This window comes from Asparagus officinalis, chromosome 1 (genome assembly GCF_001876935.1).
Source record: "Asparagus officinalis chromosome 1, Aspof.V1, whole genome shotgun sequence".
NCBI lineage: Eukaryota > Viridiplantae > Streptophyta > Magnoliopsida > Asparagales > Asparagaceae > Asparagus > Asparagus officinalis.
The window spans coordinates 48392719-48408746 of record NC_033794.1 but is presented as its reverse complement, the minus strand read 5'-3'; the positions used below and the strand labels follow the sequence as shown (position 1 = coordinate 48408746).

Here is a 16028-nt window from a genome sequence, read left to right as displayed (position 1 = left end):
GAAACTTCCCCATTTGTGACTTAAGTTTACAATTCTATAGCAATTTTGTGTTACTTGACCTTCTCCACTATTCAAATAATGAATAAGGATTTACCATGATCGCATTTTTCATATGATTAAGATGCAGAATCAGTAAGTTGTCTCATAACGTTGTTATACAACTCATATTCTCATAGTTAACCACCTAAGTTGCATGGGTACAAGTGCAGGTGCAGTTACCGGTACGAGACACGAAAAAATCGTAAAAGACAGGGTATGAGGACACAGCTATATAATTTTTTATATACACATATATTATATTTTAGAATTAATAATTTATATAAGAACAACGATGATAATTAAAATTCACATAATAATTCTATGTTTCTTTTATTAGATTATAAACTGGAAAATCACTAGTTTTGGAACTAGATATCCAATTGACCCTTCAAAATCACAATTCGGAAGCTGACATATGTCCAACAAGTTTTAAGAAGTCGATATTAAGTGTAGGATATATGTCAAAAAAATGTATGACAAGTGTTTTAATTAAAAATATGTACATGTATCGTATAATTGAGTATATGCCCGAATAAATGTAATCATATACGCAAGGAGTGTCCAAGGAGTTTGGGTACGGGTATCTGTCGGGTACGTTCTGGTATTGGTACAGCCTCATATAAGTACTCAGGTAACATTGTTAACCACTATACGAAAAATTCGCACGGATCGTGGATCAATAATATACATCAATCAATCTTGATCTATGTTACCTGGGTACTTCTATTCGGAAGTCATACCCCGTACCCGACACGTACCCGTACTAACACATGCCCAAGCTGCTTGGACACTTCTTGAATATATGCGTATGTTAATTTAGGCGTATACTCTCCAAATCTTAACATGGTATCAGAGCTTATCCCTAACCCTAACCCTAATACTAATCCAATTTCCTAAGCCTAACCCTAGACAGCCGCCTCTCTCCAAAACCCTAGCCGTCAAAACCCTGCAGTCGCCTTATCGTCCTTATATTTCTCATCCTCGCCATCGTCATCGCCCTCGTCTTACTCGACAACTCCTCGTCCTCGTCCATCCAATCCACGTCCTCGTTAGTATCAGAGCTTCACTCACCCGACGCGACAACTCCCACCCGACCGCCGCCACCATGAGGCCTTCGCTCGCCGCCGCCATGCCCGCCGCTCGCCGCTTTCTTTTTGTTTTCGGATCTGAATCAGATTTGCGAGTTGTTTTGTAATAAAAAAAACCTTCGGGTTCTTGATTTTTAACCTTCGAGTTTCATGTTAACCTTCGGGTTCTTGCACTTTAACCTTTGGGTTCAAAATTAAACATTCGGGTTTTTGGACTTATTCAGCCTACTGGCTAATTCAAGACTTATTTTCTTGAACTTAGACATACTTTGATTGTTTTTATTTTGGAGTACAACTTGTGGAGGGTATTGTCTTGAACTCTACTCGTCTGTTTCATGATGGCCGGATCTGAAGAACTCAAGAATTCTAGAGTTAACGGTCCAGACGAAAGTTTCGGAGATATTTTCTGGTAGAATCACTGGCCAAAAACTTAATGGAATTAACTATTTCCAGTGGAAGCATGTTATTGAAATCTACGTGACAGGCTCAGGCAAAACTGATCATTTGTTGACAGACCCTCCTACTCCGACACCGGAATCTTGGACATTGGACGATAGTGTCCTATTGCATCAACTTCTTAATACTATAGAGCCTAAAATTCAGGATTTAGTTCTTCATTGTATGACAGTGAAGGAACTTTGGTGTTTTTTACAAGATCTCTAAGAGCGTAGCAGCAATATTAATAGGGCATATAAAGTAATTTAAGAGCTGTTTCGTAAGAAACAGGATGGCAAACTCATGGATAATCATTATGGTGAGTTCAATCGTCTGGCTGAGGAACTTCGTTAAATTTTTCCTATTACTGGGGATGTAAAACAAATGTAAAACCAATGAAACAAACTTATGTACTCACCTATTTGGACAACCTAGATTCTATTTACTATTCTGCTCGACCACAAATCATGGGGAGCTCCGCCATTAGTTCTCTGGCTGAGACTTATCAATTTCTGAAGAACATTGTGCCTGTACAGTTACTCACATCCACTGCGGATCGCTCTGCGCTTGCCACTCAGGGTTGGCAGTCTTATGGACGAGGAAGTCATACTGATGGTCCAGGAAGATGAAGAAACTTTGAAGGGATAGGATGTTACCACACTGGTAATTCTAAAGGCCGAGGTGGTCAACGAGGTGGCTGTGGAGGTTCATCTCAAGGCAGACATGCTCATGACGATGTCTCAGTGAAGACTTGTTACTGTCACCAGCCAGGACATCTCAAATAGTCAAATATAATTGTCCTGAATTAAAAAAGAAGGCTAAGGGTGCTTACATGACTGTTCAGGACAACTTCACTTCATCTGATAGTGAAATTCAACCACAATCACTCTTCCATGATACGGAGTTGCAGCGTCAATTTCAGCAATTTCAATTATTTTAGCGGTACCAAAGTTCACAAACATCGTCTTCCTCTTTATCTGCGACTCTCAAAAATGCATGTACATCTTTATCTTTACTTACATTGTCTTCGTCTCATACTTGGATTATAGATATGTCATTGATCATATGACTGGGAACCAAGATATCATATCCTCTTTCTCTCCTACATCTAATTCAGTTATATTAGTTGATGGTTCACGTATACCTGTTCAGGGTGTCGGCAACACCAATCCTACCCCGAGTCTTCCCCTTTCCTCCGTATTTTATCTTCCTAGTTTTCCTTATAACCTTTTATATGTTAGTAAAATTACTAAATTACTAAAGTGTATTGTGACATTCTTCCCCACACATTGTGTCTTTCAGGATCTGATCACGAGGAAAACGATTAGAACTAGACATGAGCAGGACGGTCATTATAAATTGGACTTGGACGCCAAATATTTAGCTTGTATCGAAAATTCATCAGCTCTACAAGGGCATTCCTTTATTCTCAAGCTTCTAAATCCTCAGTTCAAATCTCTTTCCTCATTAGAGTGTGAGTCGTGTCAACTTGGCAAACATCATCGTGTGTCTTATCCTAATCGAGTCAGTAAGAGGGCTGCTAACCTATTTGATCTTGTTTATTCTGATGTCTGGGGGCTATGTCCAATAACTTCTAAATTAGGATTCCGATACTTTGTCAGTTTTGTGGATGATCACTCTCGTGTTACTTGGATTTATCTTCTTAAGTCTAGGTCTGAAGTCTTTTCTACTTTTAAACTCTTTTATTCTGAAATAGTCAATCAATTCAAGACTTCGATAAAAAAAATCGATCTGATAATGCAAAGGAATATTTGGATGGTAACTTCACTAGTTTTATTAAACAACATGGAATCTTTCATCAGTCTTCTTGTGTTTACACTCAGCAAAATAGAGTTGTTAAACGAAAGAATAGACATCTCATTGATATTGATGGGACCTTGTTATTTCATCGCAGCATTCCCAAAGAATTTTAGGACGAAGCTATCTTAACAGCATGTTACTTGATTAATCGAATGTCCTTTTCTGTTCTGCAAGATAAAATTCTTTTCAAAGTTCTATAGCACAACGATGATCTCTTTCTGCTTCCTCCAAAGATTTTTTGCTCTCTGTGCTTTGTTCATAATCATAGTCCAAATAAATAAAAGTTTGACTCTCGATCTATTAAAGACATTTTTCTTGGCTACTCCCAAAAACATAAAGGTTACAAGTGTTTTTGTCCGTCACTTAATTGTCTTGTGTTATCTACTGATGTAACATTCTTTGAAGGTAAACCCGATCATTCTAGTTCTTCATCTCCATTATCATCGAATGAGTATGACTATTTAATCCTACAAGAGTCATTGGTTAACGGTGGTGGTTCATCCGCTGATAATATTATTTGCGCTACTGGCAAAGACTCAGCTAGGTTTAACGACCCAATTCAAGTTTATCATCGTCGCTCTGCTCCTTCTCGTGTGCCAACGTCGGCCTCAACACCACATCCTCCGTCCGAAGAACCTGAATCAGTAAGTGCAAATTTACCCCCTTCTACGAAAGACCTTCCTGTTGCACTTTGAAAAAGGACACGAACTTGTACTCAACATCTTATTTCTAACTTTGTCTCCTATGATCGCCTATTCTCTACTTTTCGATCTTTTGTTACTTCCCTCGACTCATATTTGGTTCCCAAGAATATGTCAGAAGCCTTGTCTATTCCAGATTAGAACCAAACGATGCAGGATGAAATGAGGACCTTACAGCAGAATAAGACTTGGAATTTGATCCCACTTCCACCACGAAAGCGGCTCGTCGGCTGCAAATGGGTGTACACTGTCAAGTTGAATCTTGATAGAATTTTAGCACACCTGAAAGCCCGACTGGTTGCTAAAAGCTATTCACAGGTGTGTGGCTTGGATTACGTAGATATTTTCTCTCTGGTGGTAAAAATGATATTTGTTCGAATTTTTATTTCGTTGGCAGCGACAAACCACTGGTCACTACATCAGTTGGACATTAAGAATGCATTCCTTAATGATATTCTAGATGAGAAGGTTTACATGGAATAACCACCAGGTTTTGTTGCTCAAGAGGAGAATGCAAAGGTGTGTAGGCTAAAGAAATCATTCTATGGTCTGAAGCAGTCTCCGAGAGCCTAATTTGGACGTTTTGCATCGGTTATTTAGGAATTTGGGCTTTATCGTGCACAAAAAGATCACTCTGTCGTCTAGCGATTTCAGAATGGGAAACGAATTCTGATAGTTCTCTATATGAATGATATTGTAATTACAGGAGATGATGCTTCTGGTATTGACAGTCTGAAAAAATATTTACAAACACATTTTCAAACCAAAGATCTTGGTTCCTTAAAATACTTCCTAGGCATTGAAGTTGCAAAATCAAAAAGGGTATTCTTCTATCACAAAGGAAGTATGTCTTAAAACATGCTCTCAGAAGCCTGAATGTTAGGATGCAGAAACAGTGATTCTCTTACGGATGTGAACTCAAAACTACTACCAGACCAAGGGGAGCTTCTTGAGGATGTTGGGCAGTATAGGAGATTGGTGGGGAAACTAAATTATCTGACAGTGACCAGACCTGACATCACATTCGCAGTTAGTGTTGTGAGTCAGTTCTTATCCGCACCAAATACTCACTTGGATGCAATAATAAAAATTTTGAGGTACTTGAAAAAGGCTCCAGGACGAGGAATTCTCTACTCAGATCAAGGAGACACCAGAGTTGCGGGCTTCTTTGATGCAGATTTAGCTAGATGTCCTTTTGATAGGAGGTCAACTACTGGATATTGTGTCTTTCTCGAAGAAAATCTGGTGTCATAAAAGAGTAAGTAGCAAAGTGTTGTGTCTCGATCTAGTGCAGAATCAGAATCAGAATACAGAGCTATGGCAAATGTAACACTAGAGATAGTTTGAATCAGAGACCTATTGACAGATATTGGCCTCCCTCTAGAATGTCTAATGAGTCTATATGGCGATAATAAAGCAGCAATTCACATTGCTAAGAATCCTGTGTTTCATGAGAGAACCAAGCACATTGAAGTCGACTATCATGTAATCCGTAAGAAGCTCGAGGATAAAATCATCACTGCAAAACATGTATCGACAGTACATCAGTTAGCATACATTCTTACAAAACCACTTGGTCGAACACGGGTTGACTTTATTTGTGACAAGCTGGACATACATGATATATATGCTCCAACTTGAGGGGGAGTGTTAGAAGAGAGTATGAGTATTAGTTTAGTCACACATTACCTGTGAGACTAATTTGTAACTAATCCATCTCTATAAATAATAAAGTATAGAGTGAGTGAAAACTCTCCCAAGAAACTCTTTTCTCACCAAATCTTAACGCTAAAAAATAGGATGATGTCTACTAAAGCTAAATTAAGATTAAGCTTATACAATATTAAGGTATTTTTGGCTATGTGCACATGACATCAAATATAACTAGATCCTAACACGTCGGTCAACAATCAGAACTCTGCATCCATTTCTCTAACACACAATATAATGGCTTCAGAAAGACCGTTACATCATAAAATAATACATCTACAAGAAAAAGACATTACCTAGGAGGCATCTTCTAAGATTTTATGGGTATTTCCTTACATCACAACAATTTTTAAAATAGTTGCATCATACTGTAGCAACATATGCTATGGCAAGATCATGTTGCTTCCAAGTGTAGGAGGAACAAGCATACAACAGTAAGTGTTTTAAGATAAAGAGAAATGATAGAGGCACACTCTCCACCACACCTCCAACCACACCTCCCCTCCTGCTACAGTGCACCGGGCCCACTTGAGATTTAATTTTTAAATCTCAAGTGGGCCCCGGTGCACTGTAGCAGGAGGGGAGGTGTGGTTGAAGGTGTGGTGGAGAGTGTGCCTCTAGTGCCTCTCTAAGATAAAATAGCTGGAGGGTTGTAATGACAATTGGAAAAGTTCGCTGGTGATTGATGTGGCAATTGATGTGGCAGTGGTGGATATATTTGGTCAGTATGCTTGGTCATAGAGAATGGTTAATGAAAATGTTGTTGTATTAAGTTTTTTAGCAGCATGATGGTTGAACATAATTCACCCTGTTATACAAAATCCTGAAATGTTGTATAAACACAATATGATTTAAGTTGCTTACGACATGATTTCATCCAGCATGTTGCAGAAAAAGCTCAAATGCAAAAACAACATGACATTGTTATTAATCTAATACATGTACTCATGTGTGTAATCTACTAATTTATTTTTGGTGGGAAGATCTTAAGCTATTTTTAACATTTATGATATGGATAAAGTGAGACATTCCATTATTGGACTTTCATTTTGAAGTTTTCACATGCCAACATCAGCATTGACAACCCACATCTGATGTTTCCTTGTTCAGAAAAGCTGTATTACATCTTTCACCAGGGATTATTAACTAGTAAATGAGCTATTGCAATTTTAAACGTTAGCTTTAATGACAGTTCATGCTCAAGATAAGGAAATGAAAAAACAAAATTGAATGCAATGAACATTCTAACTAACCTGTCCGCAAGAACTCTGGTGGTGTGTAGGCCAGGTTAGTGCTATAACTTTTTCCATCCCGGCTATTTTTCATAAGACCAAAGCTTGATAGACGAGGATCACCATCCTGTTGCATGGGCATGGTCGCTAATTTAAGAAAACTATAAAGTAGCACATATGATAAATCTGAACATAATTTTGAACAATCATTACCACGAATAAAGCATAAAACTGTAATTCAATAAGAGAATTTAATTATAGTACTCAGCATCAGATGTTTGCAAAGTTGAGAAATTATAATTCTTTTATTCATTCCCCAATAGACATTATAGTGCAACATATAAAAAACTTTTGATTCCAAGAATAAAGGGAGCTGCAGATAACCTTCTATTAGCCAAATCATTTAGCCACCCAACTTATAAAGTTAAATATGAATTGCCAGCCCAAGTAGAACTGTGCAATATACAATATCTAGCTAAACTTTAAATGGTATATGGATATTAATACCAAGTCAAAGCCAAAGAGCATAAAATTTCGAAATGAACCCACAAAGAAACCAAATAAACTTTCATCAAATAATGATATCTTAAGATATAGGACTGTTTATTCATTAAAATAGTAAATACTAGGATAGCATACACTTAACAGAAAGATTCTATTCCAGAGAAGGCAAGCAGGAGTACTGATCAATATAAGAAAATGATGCGGACTCTCTTAGTGTTTGAAACATCAAACCATACACGCATAGGAGAAAGAAAACCATGGTCAATAGCATAGCTGTCCATTACACCCAAAAGATTCAACTTACCCGCCTAATGGTAGAATTAAAAACAGCATTAACTTGTTAACTTCACCTGTCTTGGGATAAATTCATCAACCCATCATTACTGTTGGTTTTATCCATTGAATCCCCATTATGTAGTTCCCTAACGTGCCGTTTCCAATCCCATTGATGTCTCCTTGACCCATTACCAAATCAGGAAGAACTTCGGATAGGGGAGAAGTATAATCATAGGAAATGGCAGTAACCCTTTAGAAGAATGATGCTTCCATTAAGCTAACCAGTTGGTTGCTGGCCTTCAATTTGACTCTGGGATTTCAACACAGTTGTTTAGTCATCTCCATTTAACTAGTTCATACCTAGTGTAAGCTTCTGGAGTGTTAACCATTATGTTTCCTAACCAAAAGAAAACATTTGGGTTGCTACTTTTGAAGTTTGCTCCAAAAAGACAAATTCAATCTAGTTACAATTAAATTGCTGAGCTAGGTTACTCAGACACAGCATCTTGGATGCCCTGCATGTCCGACACGAACCAGGTTACTCGGACACGGCGTTTTGGATGCAGTGCCTGTGTCCAACACATGTCGGACATGGATTCTCCGCGGACACGCCATGAATACATGTGGTTGAAAGGAAAACCCGATTTTCCTATTATTTATACCCTAAACTAGTTTTTGTGGTAATATTGGGTTCAAAACCAATCGGTTTTTTAACCCGAAAATTGAAACTTATTACTTAAATATTTGAAAAATATCCCATGCGATCAAAACTAAACTTTTGTTCTTAAACTTTATTCTTAGTTTGATTTAACTTGATTCTTAGTTGTTATATAGGTAATAGAAAGAATCATACAAATATATACAAATATTATAGGTATTTTAATTCAATATTTGATCTGATGTGTGTGTATCCATGTTCCCAGATCTTGCAATTTAAAAATTAAAATTTGTCGTGTACCATGTCTGTGTCCGCACCCGTATCCGTGTTACGTAGCTGCTAATTATAGCAAGAAGAAAATTGTGGATGGCATGGCAGATTTTATGGATATGGAGAATATTACTTTTGCAGATTTGAGAGATGAAAGCTTCAGACGTCAACTATCTAACACTAAGCAAGGACTTCCCAGGAGATCAGGTACCAATCTAGTATTATTCGCGCTCAGAAACACCTAATTATGGAGTTTAAGCAGACCTAATTATGGAATACGGGTATCCATTTAGTATTTACTCACTCAAATACACCCAATATATGGAGCTCAAACAGTAGATCTCCTTCAAATCCGCATATGTTTTTTATTATAGTGCAACTATTACACCAGGCACCCTTCTTAGCACGCAATCTATTAGAACTATTCACTTTTAGGGTTGCGGCATACTGATTCAGTAGATTATTGAATGTCTTTGATTCTATGAGCCAGATCCATTCAATGAACTAAGCCTAATCATGATACATAAGAAAAGTATCAATGAAGATAATTTGTTACAAATTAGTGGTGCAATGGAGGTTTGGGACGATAATGGACCTGTCCTATTTATATAGTATGTCTTGTATGTATCTGTATTCTGTCTACGCTATATATTATGAGAGAAGGCAATCACATTTACGCATGTAAAATCAGGGAGTGCTTATAATTGGACCTTAGGAGATATACCACCATTCATTATACTCAGTATATTTGATAAGTGAACTTATTATAAGAGAAGGCAGTCACATTTATGCATGTAATTTTGAAGGTACTTACAATTGGAGTTTGGGAGATATATCACCGCTACTCCTTAGTGTTTGATTAGCGAACCTATACTCCTTCAACTGTTGGCATAGGTCAGAAGATGAACCATATCAATCTTTATATCATTCTTTTCTCAACACTGTATGTTCTTATACTTTGTTAAATTTGTTATCGACAAGGTTTGAATATAAACAAACCAAACAGTCTTCTAGTGGAAACAACACGATCACATGGGAGGCTTCAGCAATTAATCAAAATGGGGTTTCTAACAAAAAGATCAAGCCAGCCTAAAACTTTTTATCAGTCTTTATGCGAATACAACACAGAGCAACTTATTGATTCTCCTAGACGAGAAAGATGATAAAATTTCTTACAAGGAATAGCCATGAGCAACTATAGGCAAACAGGATCATATTACTAAACTAAGCAGAATGCATAAGTTTAACCTCCTAGACAAGCAAACTCGTGAATTTGACTTCCTAACAGAGGAAGACTGAATTTCCCACATGAAGCCCGATAATCTGGCATACCCCTGAAAATAGGTAAGTACATTATGTAACAAAAGGATTTTTACAATTGAATGTAGGGAGACTGAGTTCTTAAGACCATAAGCAGAGCAGCTGCATGGTTTACAACTTGAAATCAACTGAAGCTAGAAAAAAAAGGGGGGACCATCATAAATCTGTTCTAGGACCAAAAAGGTTTACTGTCTAAGGATAACAGAATGCAAATGCAGGACAAGATGTGTTGACATAATGAAAGTCAAATAAACAAGTTTGGGGATTTTCTGAAGTAGTTACCTTCTATTTCTATTCATCTAGCTAGCAAGTTTCGTTAGTGAACATCATCAGAATACAGGTTAGAAAAGAAAATAAAGCCAATTCAAAGGCTGGAAAATGATATAGAATTTTGGTGTACTAACTAATAATCTGCCAAAAAAATCATTAGCAAAGACACAGCAAGCAAACACGTCCACTGCAAATAAGGTCCCACTATGGTCATGATAAAGCATCGTGCCTTACTTAATTTGATTTATACTTCCTTGTTGCCATAACATAGAAAAAAAGAAACTGCTGACAGTAATACTGTAAAATTATAATATAAAATGTAACAGAACTCCATCCATAATGTTGTATTTGCTTTCAACTTAGCAAAGGGATAAAAGTGGAAAATATCAGAATCTCAAGGCAAACGCTAGACATGTTTGTACAATCAGAATTTATAAATAAATAAAAAAGACTGCAAGGGAACAAGGAGTAAAAGTTTTCTAAAACATTTGATACAATAGGAAGATTAGGTACATTCTACATACCTCATCAAAAAGAACCCTGTAAGCATTCAAGTCATGGTAAATTTTGCGATTTTCAAGATTACAATGATCCAGTGCTTGTGCTATGTAGTATGCAACTCTTACTCGCATTTCCCATGGTAAAGGTTGTTTGTCCCCTGTGAACCATACATATCAATTGCAGTGAGATGAGGTCAATTACACGAGCTATTCAGGTTATTAATATTATCGATGACAATGAAATGAAACAGTGAAGTGAAGGAAAGCACAAAACGTAGCCACACAATTATTTTGGACATAAAAATCTTTACATTCTCAACAAATTATTCAGGTCAAATTGTTAAAGAAATGTATATTGATTGAACATAAGTAAATTAAAAAATATATTTGGAAACATAAAATTGAAGACAATTTGAGGAAAGACAAAACTAAAGGGTTTAGATTTTATATTTAAGTTCTTTTCTGTCCATTTTTCTCCTTTAGTTTGCCTGATGTTCTTTTTGGAATTTTCAAGGTTTATGTACTTAAATCTAAAACTTCTTCTCATGGTGGTTATTAGTGATCAAGCCATGACTTTAGACTCCTTCTATCCGTTATGAAGTCCTGAAACTAGCATGGCCCTCAAATCATGCAGCACACATAAACTATTATTTTTGGGCAATAGTGTTAAGTTGCCAACCAAAATGGACCGCTTCATTTTGAGTACCAAATAAGTCAAACCTGTAATCTTCTGTTCTTTGGTCCAAAAATATGCACAGATTATCATTATTTTAACGTATATATTGCAAGTGATGTAGGATTAAGCTGCATTTGTGAACAATTGGCTAGCTTTGATTTGAGATCCCAACTTAATGAGAATCATTCCAAAAGAAAGGGCCAAGAAACATGATCTAATATTGAGTTGCGATGTGAAACCTACAATAAGAGAGAAGAAAGTGACCAAAACTTGAGATACTGAGAATAAGAAAGTGACCAATAATTATTTTTCTAGAATTATTCTCAAACGCAAGTCACAAAATGACAGAATGGATTGAGTCATAATGTGAAGTCACAAAATGAGTTATAAAGATGCAGTCTTTCAAATTCATTCAGGAAGACTATTTCTAGAGCATCTGTAGTTTTAAGTTCAGTGCTCTCTTGCTGAACATTCGTGTAAACAAATTTCTTCATAAATCCCTAATAGTTGATATGAATGTGATGTCATTTGATTGAATATTTGGTTTAAATCCTTTTCTCCAGTTAAGTGCAACTACCTATACAAAATATTATCACCTTATCACTCTATCCAGACTTTTTCTCATTCTGAGGATTTGAAGCATTTCCCGCTGGTGGAGGGGTGAAGGGGGGTACTGGTTAGGACATTTGGGAGGATAATGGCATATTTTTTAGGATTCTACTTTATGATGTTAGTCATTGGGACAATGGAACAAGGATATTACCTTTTGATTTGATTGGTTTGTTGGAACACTAGTGGAACAATTATATTAATTATTATACACCACACTATTATATCCTATGATACTATATTCTAATATATTAAACTAAATATTATATTATTGAAGTATTATATTAAATATATTTTTCATATATTATAGCAATTATATTATATTCTAAATATAGCACACTGTTATAATATAATATAATATAATACTTAATAATATTAATTAGTAATTATATTATAACATGTTATATTTTAGTATAAAGTAAAATAATGTATTATATTATAATAACATACTAAATAAAATACTAAACCAATTGGATAAATTAATTTAGAATTAATTGATAGATAAACATTACATTTTAATAAGATGCCACATCGTCAATTATCCCACATGAATTGTCAAATCAAGCTTCAAATTGTCTCATTATCCCAACTTATCCTACTTCACTTAACTCAAAATATCCCAAAGGGATAAAATTGTTCCATTGGAACAATTATCCCACTTGACCACAAATTATCCCAACCAATAGCCCCACCCCACCCCCACCCCCTCAAAGTTTAAGTGAGCATAAGCACACTTATTAGGACATTAAGGATGCTACACTTCTGAATTAAGTTGTTGATTTGGGCAAGGAAGTGAATGAAGTGCAATAGTCAGGATCATTAGGACATTTACACAGAATCTAGTATTAATGTGGTTGTTGACTCCGAGGCACACTTCATAATACATGGTCAGTCCTACTAGCACAGCGTAATTGTTCAAACATCATGTACTTATAGCTGACAATGTTGAGCAGACAACACATGGTAAGAATAGATGCGTCATTGGTGTCAATAAAAGGTTTAGAGCATCAAAAGGATGACTTTTCTATAGACTCTCCTAGTTACTGAAATAAGAGTTCCGACTCCAGATTAGAATCACCAGGACAATCTGGATCAGGAACAGACTCCTGGTACGTTGAAGAAAGATATGAATATGCGATCTAACCCTAGTAGACAGAGTGTTGACATATACCACAGGTCCTTATCACCATGAAAAGAACACTGATCTATACAGTCACTAACAGAGGGCTTCTAGGTCTCATGCTACGTCCTCCTCTTCATATTTAATTACGTTCAAATGTGAAATCAACTTACAGAGGATTCACCATTCATAGAAGCTAAGAGGCTGATAAGTGGTCATGAATCACAGCTTTCTATCTGTTTTTTTATTTTTTTAAGCAGATGCTCCCTTACAATTATCAAATTTTCTAAGACCTTATATCAGCAATAAAACTTCTGCTTAAAGAAAGAATTCACATTAGGTAAAATAATAAAAATGCATAAACGTACAGTGGAACAGATGCTTTGATAGGGTATCATTTGGCATGTATTCCGCCACAAGAAGCCTCTCATCACCCTCAGCACAGTAACCAATCAAGTTCACCAGTCTCTTGTGCCGTACCTTTCCCACCCTTTCTGCCTCCGTCTACAATAAACACAACCAACTAAAAACATAAATATGTATCTGAATTTCCAAGAAAATAGAAAAAAGAAAGAAGGTGAATTTGATACAAGCTTTCAATGCTAAAGGGAAATAAGGATACTGAAGCTTTAAGAAAATGGGAGCTAGATGTTTACTTAGAATGTCAGAAAACATAATAACAAAATTTTGCTTCGTTTAATGTTATTCCGCATTTTCCTAAAACCCAATACACCAAAGTAAAATTCATTCTCTAATACTTAAAATTAGTATGCTCTCAATACTCTCTCAGGATAGAAACAACCAAAATGAACAATAAATGTTGTTTTAACATCCAAGTCAACAAACGAAATAAAGGGGTTAATTATGAAGAGCTTTTGCAAACCTTTCAGAAAATTTGGAGCTGTGTTTTTCCCCTTTCAACCTCAGCAAATATTTTCATTAGCAAAAATTGAAGAAATTTGGATTGCTTGCTCCTCTTCCCCATTTTCCTAAAACCCCCCACACACAAAAAAAAGTAAATTTATTCCTTAATTTTCCCACTTAAACTCAGCAAAGCTCGACCACTCTCTCTTAACATGCAATCAGTCCTAGCCTAACGTGCCATTATTCTGAACGCTAATAAAACACAATAAAAATGCATTCCCCCAAATTTGCAACTCTCCTCTAAAAATTTGAAAAAAAGAGAATCATAGCAAGGAAATCTCACCGCAAACTGCTGAGCATCAGGCCAAGACTGCCTTGAGAACCTCTTAATCGCAACGATCCTCCCTCCATCAAGCTTCCCTTTATAAACAACATTAGGTGCCTTTTCCCCACTCTCGGAAACGATCAACTCCGAGCTGAACCCTTTAGCCGCTAATCGGAGCTCCGATAACCCGAACTCCTTGAACGCCGGCACTTGATCCTGATCCAAGACCTCGCCATTCTCTAAAAATCCAAAAAAAAAATAAGAAAAAATGGGGGAAAAGAGGGGAAATAGTGGGGAAAGGGAGAGGGGTTTACGTGGATCTGGCTTGTTGTCTTCGGCAGATTCCATGTCGGGGGCATGGACGTTGCTGGTTTTGGATTGTAAGCATCCCATCGCAATCGAAACCCTAGATTTCCATTTTTTTTTCCCCTCAAGGGAGTTGGTGTGAGAGAGTCCGAACAGCGACTGGAGTCAGAGCTAGTGTCTAGTGAAGTAGAGAGTGTGAAGTGAGAAGGGAGAGGGAGCCAATGAAGGCTTGGTTCGTTTTGCTCATTGGTCTTTAGCTTATAGGACAAATTTTCAAAACCAAATCTTTTGGTTTTTTATTTGTAAAAAACGACCTATTTCAGTTTTATTTGTAAAAACCGACCTGGTTTCAGCCTCAGCGCTGAAACCAGGTCGGTTTTTAAAAAAAAGTTTCCGAAACTTCACGGGAGTTGAACTCCCGTGAAGTTTAGCAGTTTTTAATTAAGTTGCTAAACAAAAAAATTTCAAAAACCGACCTGGTTTCAGCGCTGAGGCTGAAACCAGGTCGGTTTTTACAAATATTTTAAAAATGGGTCGTTTTTTACAAATAAAAAATCAAAAAGGTTGGTTTTGAAAATTTATCCGTAGCTTATATTTGTAATTTGTCCTGTAAAAATGTATAATTTACATGTTCGGTCCTTTGAGCCAGCTTTCTTTTGCGAAACCGGAAACCCTAAACTGCTTGAGGTAAGGAATACGTTATTAAGAATTAAAATGGAAAAGCTGCAGCAGAAGGATTGGAAAAGATAAAAAGTAAAAGTAAAAACAAGATGGGTTAAAATGTACCCAAAAGATACGGAGAGCCAAAGAACAATGAAAGTTAAGATTGTAATATAATGTTAATGAAGGGCTAACATGATAAAAGTCAAAAAGTGATTGGTGACTTACACATGTGGGTTGAACAGGTGGGGGGCTCCACGTATGACTGATGCTTCATGGCTGTGGAAAGTGGGTGCGTAAAAAGGTTGTGATATTTTAAGGAGAAGAGGGATGGGATCCGGACTTTTTCAGAACTTTGTAATGACGGAGCTAGGGAGGAAGGAGAAGGAGACTGTGATGACGTGGCACTTCAATTCGGTCGGCGGGTTCAAATGAATTCGGAAAGAAAAATTGCCTCCAAAATCTATTGACCTGGGGTGTTGTTTAGGGGCCATTCGGTTAGCATTTACAATGGGTCTTTATATCAAAACTATCCTTATTTTTATTTAAATTGCTACTTATTACTTTTAAATTTTTTTAAGAAAAAAATGTGTAAAGGCGCCCAAAAAAACAAATTTCATGTGCTCCCCACCCCCTATTAATTA

At 36.5% G+C, this 16028-nt stretch overlaps 1 protein-coding gene across 3 annotated transcripts in view; it reads right to left on the bottom strand.

Annotated features, from left to right (window-relative positions):
• The window catches only part of LOC109823798 (probable serine/threonine-protein kinase At4g35230), a 35449-nt gene extending 20483 nt beyond the window's left edge, over positions 1-14966 (bottom strand). For 2 of the 3 annotated variants that reach the window (XM_020390178.1, XM_020390194.1), the window contains exons 1-5: positions 14733-14966; positions 14437-14657; positions 13598-13733; positions 10849-10982; positions 7048-7153 (exon numbers count right to left, since the gene is read on the bottom strand). In XM_020390178.1, coding sequence (XP_020245767.1) covers positions 7048-7153; positions 10849-10982; positions 13598-13733; positions 14437-14657; positions 14733-14811 — 676 coding nt within the window. In that variant the 5' untranslated portion in view covers positions 14812-14966. The remainder of the gene's footprint in view (positions 1-7047; positions 7154-10848; positions 10983-13597; positions 13734-14436; positions 14658-14732) is intronic. The other variant, XM_020390186.1, reaches the window with a different exon arrangement.